The sequence below is a fragment of the Schistocerca gregaria genome, chromosome 3 (genome assembly GCF_023897955.1).
Source record: "Schistocerca gregaria isolate iqSchGreg1 chromosome 3, iqSchGreg1.2, whole genome shotgun sequence".
NCBI lineage: Eukaryota > Metazoa > Arthropoda > Insecta > Orthoptera > Acrididae > Schistocerca > Schistocerca gregaria.
Window position 1 is genome coordinate 775143127 of NC_064922.1, and position 14040 is coordinate 775157166.

General features: G+C 37.3%; 1 protein-coding gene across 1 annotated transcript in view; it reads left to right on the forward strand.

Moving 5' to 3' along the window:
* LOC126354149 (uncharacterized) overlaps positions 1-13625 on the forward strand; it is a 107280-nt gene extending 93655 nt beyond the window's left edge. The window contains exons 2-5 of the mRNA XM_050003559.1: positions 2021-2173; positions 6143-6280; positions 12612-12743; positions 12895-13625. Coding sequence (XP_049859516.1) covers positions 2021-2173; positions 6143-6280; positions 12612-12743; positions 12895-12978 — 507 coding nt within the window. The 3' untranslated portion in view covers positions 12979-13625. The remainder of the gene's footprint in view (positions 1-2020; positions 2174-6142; positions 6281-12611; positions 12744-12894) is intronic.
* Positions 13626-14040: the final 415 nt, after the last annotated feature.

A 14040-nucleotide genomic window follows, 5' to 3' on the forward strand; every position in this document is an offset into this window, starting at 1 on the left:
TCTTGCTATAATTTGAACTCATTAGATACAATGAATTTAATCTGAAACAGATTTAGGATCATTATCTCAACAAGAAAGTTTACATCTATAATCATATCAATAATATACCAAGTTATACTCAAAAATTATTCCACTCCATATTAGTGTGTGGTACAGCAACATTCCATTGTCACTATTTACAAAACAGTCATAAGTTGCAGAATGTTCTTTATTAACTTAAGAATGACACATTTCATTCAGCTAGGACATCATCAGATTATGTTTAAAAATCATCCATCAAGAAGGCATGATACTGCATAAAAGATGCTAAATGGCAACCTCATGTAGGCAACAACAGGCATAGCAGCACGGAACAGGACCTTGCATGCAAACTGTAAACAAAACTGTATACTAAAATTGTCCCAGAGGCCTGTCCTTATTCGCATAGTATTCTGTGTTGCTATACTTGTCTTCACTTCCATGTGGTTGCTTTTTAGTACATTTTATGCAGTATCATGGCTTCTTGACACATGATTTTTGGTAGAAAATTTCTGACTTTTAACATAGCCTTATAATGCCCTATCCAGGTGAAACACATTGTTCTTAAGTTAATAAAGAACATTCTGCAATCTACAACTGTTTTTTATTTCGTTTCATTTATTATCATCCTTTTCATCATTTATATGATATAGGAAATAATTAAGATTCACTTTGTATACCCCAATAGAATGTGCTTAACTTATAAGAATCAAAGTAATTTACCTTCAAAAAATAATTGGTGAACCACTATAACTACTTTATTTCCTGGATATTTCATTCTTGGAGCATGATGTCTTTAAACATACCAAATCAGCTACCAGGACATCAATAACAGTAATTTTAACTTGGGTAAAACTCTGAGGAAACCTACTGCTGTTCATGTTGTATATTAATGGCTTTTGGATTGGATTGTTTGGGGGAAGAGACCAAACAGCGAGGTCATAGGTCTCATCGGATTAGGGGATTAGGGAAGGACGGGGAAGGAAGTCGGCTGTGCCCTTTCAAAGGAACCATCCTGGCATTTGCCTGGAGCAATTTAGGGAAATCACGGAAAACCTAAATCAGGATGGCCGGATGAGGGATTGAACCATCGTCCTCCCAAATGCGAGTCCAGTGTGCTAACCACTGCGCCACCTCACTCAGTATTAATGGCTTTCCAGCCAACATTAATAGTAACATCAAATTTCTCTACATGATGTAGTTATCTGTAATGAAATGGTACCTGCTATCTGAAAATATTGCACAAATATTCAGCCACGTCTTGATGAGATTTTGAGGAGGTTCAAAGATAGGCAACTCACTGTAAATGCTCATAAACATAAAACTGTGCAATTCACAAAACAAAAAATGTATGTTATGATTACAGTATCAATGATTTCCAATTAGAATCAATTAATTCATAGATATGCCTGGGTGAAATTGGAGGGATATAAAAAGGAATGATCACATAAGCTCAGTTGAACATAAAGCAAATAGCATACTGTGGTTCATTGGTAGACTATTAGGGAGATGCAGTCTGTCTACAAAGCAGACTGTGAGCAAAACATTTACTTGACTCAGCCTAGAATACTGCACAACTTTCATGTTTTCATATTTCTAGTAACACTTTAAAATCCAATTTCTCTACTCCAAGGACAAGTTTCCAGCTATCTTGTTATCTACATTCCATTACTGGCAACAGAAAATATACAAAAGAAAAGTAAATGAATGGCTACACACACTAGTCATGAGAGCACCAAATAAACACAAGTGGATCACATTATCTTTAATACCCCTCAGTTATTTAAGTTCAAACAGTGTAAACCTCTAATGTGTTCATTTAATTTCACATTCCACTACAGTGTTGACCTCAGGTATTTGTATGGCATGACCAACTCCAGTTAATTTTCTCAGAAGTCAATAAAACATTAAAAATTACCAACATTCCATGTATTTATTTTGAACATGTAACTATATTAACTCATTAAATTATTTATAAGATATATTTCCATTTTTATTACAGATGATGGATAACATGCATGTCTGTGTGTTGTGCCTGAGCATTTACTTCTGTTTTGTGTCATCAGTTCCAATACAAAACAATGATCTCACATTGGAACCTAGAATTGATGAACAAAAACAACAGCTGATACAAAATAAAATAAAAAGAAGCCAGGTATGAACTAACTGTGCTAAGTTGATGCATATAATAGATTATTACTCAAATGTTCATTATATTATCTCTTGACTTGTATACTCTTATATTAACAAACCAGTTTTCAAAAAATTATATCATGAATGAAAACTTATTTCTTAATAGAATCTTCATTGCTACCCCAACACTTACTTTGTTGTTTACCTTATTTGACCGAGAATTCACTGTAAGAAAGTGTAAAAACTGACAAAATAGATAACAGATGAAAACAAAATACAAAGCAAAAGAAAGAGAAGGGGAAGAGAAATATAGGAAAAAATAAATAAGGAAATGCAGTTAATGAAAAAATATAAACAAATAAATGAGTGGGTTAAGGTTGGATTTTTGGAGGGTGGGTGGCTTGCAAGATACAATGATACTTTGGAGTGCAAGTTCCTATCTCCAGAGCTCAGGAGGATATGAATGACTCATGCCATATAGCAGACACTAATGTCTCTTGCATCATACTGTGGAACATACTCAGCATCTGAGTGCTGGATGCCCTCAAGGTAAACAAATCTGCTGTGTTGCATCAGGCACTCAAACAGTTCAGATACTACACATGTGAGCTTTCAGAGCCAGTGGCTCCTTCTTCTGGCAGGAGGGTTGAAGGAGAAGGAAGAAGGGCGAAGGAAAAGGACTGGTGAGGTTTGGGAAACAGGGCAGAGTTTGGAAAAGTCATCCAGAACCCCAGGTCATGGGAGACTTACCTGATGGATGAGAAGGAAAGACTGATCCTTTTTATGTGTCAATTAGTGTATCTATTCACAGCATAAAATCTTACATCCTGTAGGTAAGTACTGACAGACATTCTGTTTCATTATTTAATTTTTCAGATTTATTAAAATGTTGGTATTCCATAAATCCTATCATGAAGGACAGCTCTTGGAATGTTATATGTCAAGTTATACATAAACAGGCCGAAGCAAAAATTTCAGCCCACTTCTATAAAGAGCAAGTGACTTTTGTGAATTAATTATACTTTTTATTTTTCTGTAGTGTGATTAAATGTGTAACTGGGGGTCAGATTTCAGATCCAAAGGTGTGGGATCCAGTCCTTGATCCATGTGAGTGTGTGTATGTGTGGGGGGGGGGGGGGGGGGCGAGAGGGGGGGGAGGGGTGGTGTCTGTGTGTGTTGAAAAGAAGTTTCTTTTGAACAAGCTGTAGCCCTTCCTTTTATATTACTCATCTAGTGTTTTTGTCTAGTATTTCTGTTAAGCATTTTTCTAACTTCGCCAATTTCAGTATGTGGTGTCAGTGGTTTATGTACTAGAAAATTTGCTTTTTGATATGATGAAAGAAAAAAACAGTCTTGGTTGCATGGGCAACAACACCTTTATTGACACATTTCATCCTTCTTGGGAATCATACAGAAAAAAACCACTCGTCGGGATATGATCCTATCCTGCACAGCACTACTGGAAGTTAAATATATAATAAATTCATAATATATATACGTACATTACCCCTTAACTGCTCTAGTGGGGTCCAGGAGAACCCCAGACAATAGAATACAATACATAGTATGTGAACGGAACAACAGATGGCACCTGTGTTCTTTGTAATCCTCATTGAATTTCTGCCTTTTAACGCGGAGTGTTAAATGTGGTGTTTCCAGTATTAATAAAGAAAAAGAGGCCTCAGAACACCCCACCAGAGTATTAACGTAAGTTGTTTTTGACTATCTCAATTAATGTTTTACGCGACTGAAATCTTAGAGTACTTTGAAAACAGCACACTTTCCATGATACCGTTAATTGTTAAGGTTATGTGAGTATGAATGCATTATTTTTCAGAATGGCATCATCAAAGTCATTAGCAGATAATGAGTTGGAAAGAATAGTGAATGATCCTGCATTTTTGCAATCTGATGAGGAAACCACAGCAGATGAGGATGAATTTATACTAAGTGATTGTGATTCCACCTCTGAAGCTATATCAGAAAGTAGTTGTGAAGAATCAGATGAAGAGGCGTATATTAGATCTTCCACTGACAAATATTTTTTGGAAAAAAACAGTGCTACAAGTGGTCAAAAGAAGCTCCTCCTACAACTCGTACCCATGCTCACAATATAGTTAGTCATGTTCCAGGTGGTAAATGAGAAGCAAAAATGATTGATTCAACTGACATATTATCTGCTTGGGAACTGTTCATTAGTAAAGATTTATTGTAACTAATACTCACCAATACAAATGTCAAGACACATGACATGTCAAACAAATACAGAGCTCCTAAGCCAGCGTTCATAAAGATGCTAGATATAATAGAACTGAGAGCATTTCTGGGTCTGCTTTATTTATCTGGAGTAATGAAATCCAATCACAAAAATGTTGTTGGACTTTTTGCTAATGATGGAACTGGTCGTGATGTGTTTCGAGCCACTATGAGCGTTCAGAGATTTTTATTCATTTGTCTTGTTTGTGATTCGATTGTGCTGCTACAAGAGATGATAGGAAGGCTGATGACAGACTTGCAGCTATTAGAGATGTGTGGGAACTCTTTATAGACAAATGTCAAAAGTATTATACTCTAGGAGTGTATGTGACAATCGATGAAATGTTAGTACCCTTTCGTGGTAGGTGCAAATTTCGCATGGATATGCCCAAGAAGCCAGCCATATACGGCCTCAAAGTTATGTGCCTTTGTGACTCATGAACATTCTATTTATGCAATGCATTTATTTACACAGGAAAAGGGACAAATAAAAGTACATTATCAATCCAACACAGGATGTTTTGAAATTAATAACACCAATTGAGGGAAGCAATAGACATGTGACAGTAGACAATTGGTTCATGTCACTTGAACTCTGTGATCAACTAGAAGCCAAAAAGTTGACTGTCTTAGGCACTCTAAAGCAAAATAAACTGCAGATCCCAGAAGAATTCAAACCAAACAGAAAGCGCCCAGTAGAATCTGCATTATTTGGGCATAACGGAGGAGAGACAATTTGTTCTTATGTTCCTCGGAAAGGTAGAGCTGTTGTGTTGCTTTCATCTATGCATCACAATCAGAAAATTAGTACTCAACAGAAAAAACCTGAAATGATCATTGATTACAATGCCACAAAAGGAGGAATGGATACACTGCATCAAATGTGCGCCAACTATTTGTTATCACGTGAACACGCATATGGCCAATGTCTGTATTTTATGCCATTCTAAACATAGTAGAAGTCAGTGCTGCTGTCTTGCTTCAGTGCACCAAACAACTTGATAAAACAAATGATTTAAAAAGAAGAGAATTGCTACAACAGCTTGGAATGGATTTAGTAAAGCCTCATATACAATGCCGAGATGTCCGACCCCTTTCTCGTGATCTGAGAGACATTGTTAAACTTGGTAGTACTCCTCTTACCTCAACATATTCAGAGACAGAACCCATGAGGAAAGCAAGATGCTACATGTGCGCAAGAAATGTGGTCAAGAAAACCAAAATAGTGTGTGAAAAATGCTCAAAACATGTTTGCCCCAACCACAGATTTTCAGTGTTCCAAAATTGTTTATAATCATATCTCAAATATGTAAAAAAGTTTATAATATTCGGTGATAAAAGTGCAATTCAAAATAAAATTTCCTTAAATTACAGTTTCGTTTTTCTTATTTGGGTACTCAGAGACCCCACTAGAGTATCAGTGTATGAGCATTTCACTAGAGTAATTAAGGGTAACACACACAATTAATCATTGAATTACATAATGCAGAAGAACCTGCTTGTATACAGAGTAGTTATTCTTGTCCAGCTGAATTTGTGGTAGCACAGTTTCAATAGTAATAATATGATCATACTATCTTAAACTGAATTAATACATATGCTTTTTAAAGGGCAGTGTGCTGTTTCACCATACATAGTAATTTTTCTGCCTCAAATAATTAAGATACGGTATACAATTTTGATTAGTTATAGAAGTATATCAGATTTCCTAATAAAGAGGATGTTAATGTTACAGAGCATTGTTGGTGATCTACTAACATCTCTGGGTAAGAATTTTGCACCTCAAGATCCAGAGATGGCAAAGTTTGAATCAGACAGCCAGTCAAAGAAAATGTTTTCTGCAGTTCAGTCATTCCTTATCAATGTATTGAAGGTATACATACATATAATATATATCAACAACTTTTACAGTAAACTTAATTTATGAAATACTTTTCTTGTTAAAATAAATTGAAGTTATTGGGAAGTCTTGAAATTATTAGGTAATCTTATAAACACACAAAGTGTGCAGAGGGCTTTCAGTGAGGGCTGATTGACAAGAGTGAAGGTTCAAAATCTGTACTCCACAATTTATGATATGTTTGTGCAGTCAACATGCACCATTTAGAAGTTCCCCATAATAATATAAAAAAGGTACAAATCTTCACACTACAACCACTATCATACAACATGGCTGAAAGCCTGTATATTGTTAAAGTTATAAAGAAGAGTATTCAGCTGAGTTGTTGATTCCATTTTTATGCACAATATTTTTAGATCAACTGAGTGTTGTTATCAAGTGCTGCAACAGTGTTGGTTTGCACATTCACTGACTGGTTGGAGATCAGGCAACAAACACACGAAACAGCACAGCTTGCAGTACTGGAGGAATAAGACTGGGTCAGTCATAAAAATATTCTGCATATAAATAGAAATCAATAAGTCAGTTGAATACCTAAATGCATACCATTAATCAATCTTGCCAGTAAATCCTGAGAGATTATAGAAGATTTTTTAAAATGAAACTTTAAGCAATTTTCCATAAATGGGTTTAACAATAAATTAAAAAAAAAAAACAGTTGTCAGAAACAGAATGCTTTCAGTTAACGCAGTGTACCAATGACAAAAAATAATAAGAGTAGAATGGTTTAATTATATTAATGCATGGTTTCTGGTCATTTAAATATGTCTGAGAAACAGACACCATGTAAAAACTGCAGCTGTAACTGAAGGTGGAGCAGAGAGAAAGGAAAGGAAAGAGAAGGAACTAATGGTATCAGCTCCATTGGAACTTTATGCAGAATCAGCAGCAATGAGTGAAAATTTGTGTTGGACAGGGACTACAACCTGTGATCTCTTGCTTACTGGACAGTTGCATTAACCACTGTGCCAGCCAATCACAGTATTTATAGATAAAGCATTTTTGCTCAAAACTGCTGATTCCACATAAAGCCCCAATGCAGCTGATATAATTAGTTCCTTTCCTTTTCTCCCCTCAACTTTCAATTTACGGAATGTTTTAAGTTAGCATATCAGTGAAAAGTGAGAGAAGATATTCTAAAAAAATGTAGGTTCATCTATTTTTATCACCCTTCTTCAAAAACATTCTTTATTCTCAGCAGTGTCAAAACTGATTCCACACATTCAAGAATACTATGCTAACAAAAGGAGATAAATGTCGAGTAAGAGGCAAAAATAATTTCCTCATACCCCTATCACAGTTTCCAGTCTAGATTATAATTTGTTTTCTATGCTTCTAAAATGACAGTTTTTGCCCTTAAGCTATCACCAGATGTCTTGAATGACACAAAATTTACAATTGCCATCTTTCAAGAAATATAAATAAAACATAGAAAAATAATAGTGAATCATAACCCCACAGCAAAAATCTTCTGATACAAAGTATATCATCACTGGTGAAGAGTTCTTGGGCTTCCATACAGGTGGCAGTGTCTTCAAATTGCAACATTTCAACAAGTGACATACTCATCATCTTCTGGTGAAGTGCCAAAACTTTGTGGATGCTGGTCCCTTTATGCCTGTGGTGTACCCCCCACCACCTGGCTGTGGGGGGCTGGATCCAGAGGAGCTGGTGGGTCAGGTGGAGGGGGAAGCGAGTGTGCAGTTTGTGTCTCTGTCAGAGCATTCCGGTGGCATCTCACAGGCTGGATAGTTCTTGGAGTTTTCACAGCATATTGCTGCTAATGCTGCATTCCAGGTCATGCTAAGTTGATAACCTTCATCCTTGTTCACAAGATACTTGTGGTCCCATATTTTTATCAGTTCTTCAATGGTGCTGTCCCAATAGCTCCAGGCCTAGCACAGCAGCCTGGTGTTCTTGAAATCAAAGGTGTGATTTTCTTTGATACTATGTTCAGCTGTAACAGATTTCTCTGCCTGACCAAATCAGATGTGTCTGATGTGTTCCTCAACCCTTTTCGAGATGCAGCGCTACGTTTGTCCAATGTATTCACAGGCCATGCAATATATGCCAGGTGTGTTGAGTTTGAGTGGGTTTTTAGCTGACCCCAGCAGCTCTTTCATCTTCGGCGGTGGTTGGAACATAGTATTTATGTTCGATTTTCCCAGTGGCCTCCCAATTTTGGCTGACAGGGGCCCCAAATATGGCAGAAAGGCAAGCCTCTTGTTATCTTCCTCTTCTTCTTTTCTCCCTGTTCCTGAAATTTGCCAGCCTGTCTCTTCTTGAAGGCCCCAGCAATCTGTGTTTCACTGTACCCATTTTTCCAAAATACCTCTCTTAGGCAGTGTAATTCATCTGAGAGGCTTTCTTTGTCACAAATGATGTGCGCCCTATGTACCAAAGTCATCAGTACTGATCGGCATTGCTCCAGATGGTGACAGATGGTTGCATGGAGGTACAGGTCTGTGTGCATCTTCTTTCTATATACTGAATGGCCCAGCGTGCCATCCGCCTTCTTCCTAATCAGTATCTCCAGGAATGGAATACAGCTTTTCTCCTCTACTTCCATCGTGAAGGTGAAATTCTCATGTATGCTGTTTATGTGGTCCATAAACTCCTCCAGTACCTTCCTTGTGTGCCATCAAATCACGAAAATATTGTTGACATAGCAGAAGAAGTGCCTGGGTTTAGGTGAGCAGTTTGTAGGGCCACCTCCTCAAAGTGTTCCGTATAAAGATTTGTCATCCCTGGAGCAAGGGGAGATCCCATGGCCACCCCATCCATTTGTTCATAATTCTCTCCATTGCACTTGAAATAGGTGGTCATAAATGCATATTCAAAGAGCTTCACTGTTTCAGGCTCAAAGTGCTAATTAAGGAGTGCCAAGGCATCCTGTATAGGTACTTTCATGGGCAAGGAGGTGACGTTGAAGCTCATGAGTAGGTCATCTCTCTGTATTCGGATGTTCTTCAGTATTCTCATGAAATCTGCGGAGTATTTCGCGTGATGACTGCAGTGTACCTCCAGTGGTTTTACAGTGTCACCAGCCATAACTGTGTGAGTTGATAGTGCCCAGAATCATCCATAGAGGTACCCCTTCTTTGTGAATCTTGGGCAATCCACGCAGGCACGGTGTCGTTGGTGCTCTGGGATACAGTCATTTCTTCACTGCCTCTGGTAGATCTGAGTCCTACAGTAGCACCACAGTTTTTGGTCATTGTTGAGGTAGGATCCTTGTTGAGTTTCCTGTAGGCTGGGTCTTGCAGCAGAGAGCATATCTGTTGTTAGTCAACCGTGCACCATCGCATTTCCCTTGTCTGCTGAGAGGACCGTGGTGTCAGCATCATCCCTCAATGCATGGATAAGCCCTCGTTCCGGTGCAGTACTGTTGGCTTTCAGGAGCTGTGACTTGTCAATGATCCTGCAGGTCTCCCTTTGGATCTACTCAGCTTGATCCTTGGGTAGGCCCTGAATTGCTGCCTCTACTCTGCTGATGATGCCCTGTTCTTGAATGGTCCTTGGTACAGGTGCAAAGTTCAACCCTTTAGTGAGGACAGATGTTGTGGCTGCATCTAGCACCATATCTGTCAAATTTACAATAGCTCTGGTGCTATTTATCATCTTCTGGATCAAGTCATGAGTATGTCACTCATTCAAACATCAGTTTAAAGACACTGCCACCTGGCTGGAAGCCTGAAAATTCTTCACCAGCTGTATACGCCGGGAAAGTATACATTCACATTTATATCATCACTGTTACACCATGTATATTGAGGAGGTAGGTTTACAAGTGCTCAAGTTATATGCACAGAGACACACATTTATGTATAATGTATTGTTTTAGAAGAACAAAAGCAAACACTGGGTTTCAAATCAACCTTAATGAAGAACAGCAATAAGTAAAACGACATATGTGAAATGGTGCATGGAAGAGATGAAGAAACTAGTACTCGTATCTAATATTATTTAGGGGCCACCGGGAGCGTGCAGAAGTGCCACAACATGATGTGGCATAGACCTGACTAATGTCTGAAGTAGTGTTGGAGAGAACTGAAATTATGAATCCTGTAGGGCTGTCCATAAATCCTTAAGAGTATGAGGGGGTGGAGTTCTCTTCAGAACAGCACGTTGCAAGGCTTCCCAGATATGCACAATAATGATCATATCTGGGTAGTTGGGTGGCCAATAGAAGTGTTTAAACTCAGAAGAGTGTTCCTGGAGCCACTCTGTAGCGATTCTGGATGTGTCGGGAGTCGCATTGTCCTGCTGGAAGTGCCCATGTCGGTCAGAATGCACAATGGATAGAATGGATTCAGTGATCAGATAGGATGTTTATGTACATGTCACCTGTCAGTCATATTTAGATATATCAGAGGTCCCATATCATTCCAACTACACACACTGTGCACCATTACAGAGCCTCAACCATCCTGAACAGTCCCCTGCTGACATGCTGCATCCATGGATTCATGAGGTTATTTGAATACCCTTAAATGAGACTTGTCCAACCAGGCAACATGTTCCCAGTCATCAACAGTCCACTGTCAGTGTTGATGGGTCCAGGTGAGGAGTAAAGCTTAGTGTCATGCAGCCATCAAGGGTACATGAGTGGGCCTTCAGCTCCCTAAGCCCATATCAACGATATTTTGTTGAATGGTCCACTTGTTGGCACTTGTTGATGGCCCAGCATTGAACTCTGCAGCAAAATGCAGAACAGTTGCACTTCTGTCACATTGAATGATTATCTTCAGTCATCATTGGTCCTGTTCTTGCAGGATTTTTTTCTGGCCACAGCGACATCAGAGATTTGATGTTTTAATGGATTCCTGATATTTGCAGTACACTCATGAAATGGTTGTATGGGAAAATCCCCATTTCATCGTTACCTCAGAGATGCTGTATCCAATGCGCTGACTACAACACCACATTCTAACCCACTTAAATCTTGATAACCTGCTATTTTAGCAACAGTAACTGAACTAACAACTGTCCCAGACACTTGTTGTCTTATATAGGTGTTGCTGACCACAGCACTGTGTGCTACCTATTTACATATCTCTTTACTTGAATATGCTTGCTTATACCAAAGTGTCACTGTTTTTGCTTATAAGAAATAAAAAAAATTTGTTTCCATATTTTATTACCTACATTTTATGTGTTGTGTGCCCCTTTATAAGATACTTGTCCACAATTTACAAAGTAGTGAAAGAATGAGTTATTGTTATAACAAATGGAAAATATTATACTGTAACTAGATCTGAAATTTGTTTTTAATGAAGGAAATATGTGGGTTCCAGAGTGTATAAAATACAGTGTCACCATTGTCATAAACATTACATTGATCAGACTGAATGGAAATTTGCTGCTTAATTTAAGGAATATAAATGTAAACAAAACCAGAGTGCTGTCAGAATTGATGTGGCTACAAAAAAAAACAGGCATGAAATGCCAAATGATCATTTATCAATTGTAGTAGGGAAACGTAAACACATAGTTTCAGCAGAAAACAATTATGTTTACTTGATATCCCAAAATTTTGTATTTGGAGCAAACACGAGCAGAAAGTGAGCCTCAACTAAGAGGCTAATAATCAGACATTTACTAAACACTCCGAGCTGTACTGATTGAGGCTGCTGGGCTATATATGCTGCTTGCTGTTATCATCCAACCAACACAACAACACCAAAAAGATACCATGGAGGAATTCACAAGATGATATCAGAAAAATCATAAAGTCATTTGTATTCAAATTCATAATTTTTTACTTTGTCTTAGAAGCAGTGTAAATCTGTAACAGCACTTTTAATATTGATGTGCACTCAGTATATTTAAACAGTTTCATTTAGTTCTCACTATTATGTCTTTAGATCACACCTAACATATTCATTTGGTTTTACTTTGTTTTTGTTATGTTTAAACATAAATTTTAAACATTAATGTTTTCATGCCAATTTTATGATGCTGGCTGAAGTATACAGGGTGGTTGGAAACAGTCTGGAAAGCTTGTTAGGGTGTAGCAGGGTAGGTTGTGCTGAGACATAATGTTGTCAGTTGTTCGCATAGCATAGATGATAGTCAACATCTACATTCTACATCTACATTTCTACTCCACAAGCCACCCAACGGTGTGTGGCGGAGAGCATTTTACGTGCCACTGTCATTACCTCCCTTTCCTGTTCCATCCTTAGACTTCAATTTCAAATGAAAAATATTTGAGCTATTTGCTAAGTAAACAATTTTTAATCATATCAGATTTATCTGCAAGGCATAAAATAATATTACAGTACTCTGAACTTTCTTACAGCCTCAACCCATAGTTGATACCATAACAGAAGAAGAAAAGTATGGGAATGATGGTGAAAAATTTGCAAGAGTTGGCAGAACTTTGGTAGGAGGAGCCGAGACACTAACTAATTTCTTTGCATCTGTAGTTGATGTAAGTAGTTTTCATTGTTCTGTTTCCACTAAACTATAGAAGGATATTTCCTTGCTAAGAAAAACAACTTTTTTCAAGGGAACAGTAACATAAAACATTTATTTTGTGGATCTATGTTAATTACTTAATTAACATACTTCTGTTTTAACAGGTGCCAATGAATGTGTTGAAAGGATTCACCAGAAAGGCTTCAACTGTACTAAGTGGAATTGGGACAAAGCTTGTAGGACTATAAGACTGTGTCATATATCTGTTGTTGATGCACTAAAAGTTCACAATATATATAATTTAACCAAAGGCTGTCATGTCACACATCATATACTGAACATACTGTCATGTGAAACATATCTGTACAAACTGCTGTAAGAGATACATGCACATACAAATGTTAGATTTATGATTCTTTTGGGAAAATGTTATCAGATGTAAAATATGGTCCTACATTTCAGTCACAAAAAACTGAATGAATGTTTGTGTAATCAAATGACTGAAAGAATAACTACCTGAGAATATTAGGTTGATGAGTCATATAGTACAGAGAGGAATGGAAAGGTGGTTTCCAAGTGTATGTCCTCTGAGACAGAATTATGGTCTTCATGCTACTCATTTGTAACTGCTGTCATCTTCCTACTTCTTTTGCTTTGTCTATAACTCCTTAAAAAATGTTCAATTACAAAAGACTGAGAATTAAGAGTTTGTCTTTTGTGTTTATATTTTATACATCATGATTCTAATAGTGATTTATACAGAATTTCTAACAAGTTGCGAATGTTGTTACTTATGTCATTACAATTTAAATTTTAAAATTTCATGTACAAATGCAATGTATAGTAGTTTTAATATATTTATGATTTAAAGTATTAAAAAATTGTTTAACACTGAGACTGTTTTTATTTTCTTCTGTTAATTACTGAGTTCCTGAAATAATTAAAAAGATGGTAATGGAGACTGCAAACTCACTCTCTACTTGACAGAATATATTGGGTGCCATCTCATTGTGTTTACTGTGTGTTGCTTTTCCCTGAGTTCATTAAGACTGTTTCTCAATTCACTAAGATTTCTTTTCAAGACACAACTCTGCAAGACCAAAAATGCATATCTCCCAGAGTATCCACATTTCGAAAAACTAACAGAGAAACAGTCTTAACACTGTAAAAGACAAACAGCACCAGTAAAATGGTTAACTAACTTCATAGAAATTAGAGGTTGTAGGTATCTACACTGATAAGCAAGAAAATTACAGCCACTGACCTACTATTGGCATAAACCCATGCAGGTGACATAATGATCACCTGAC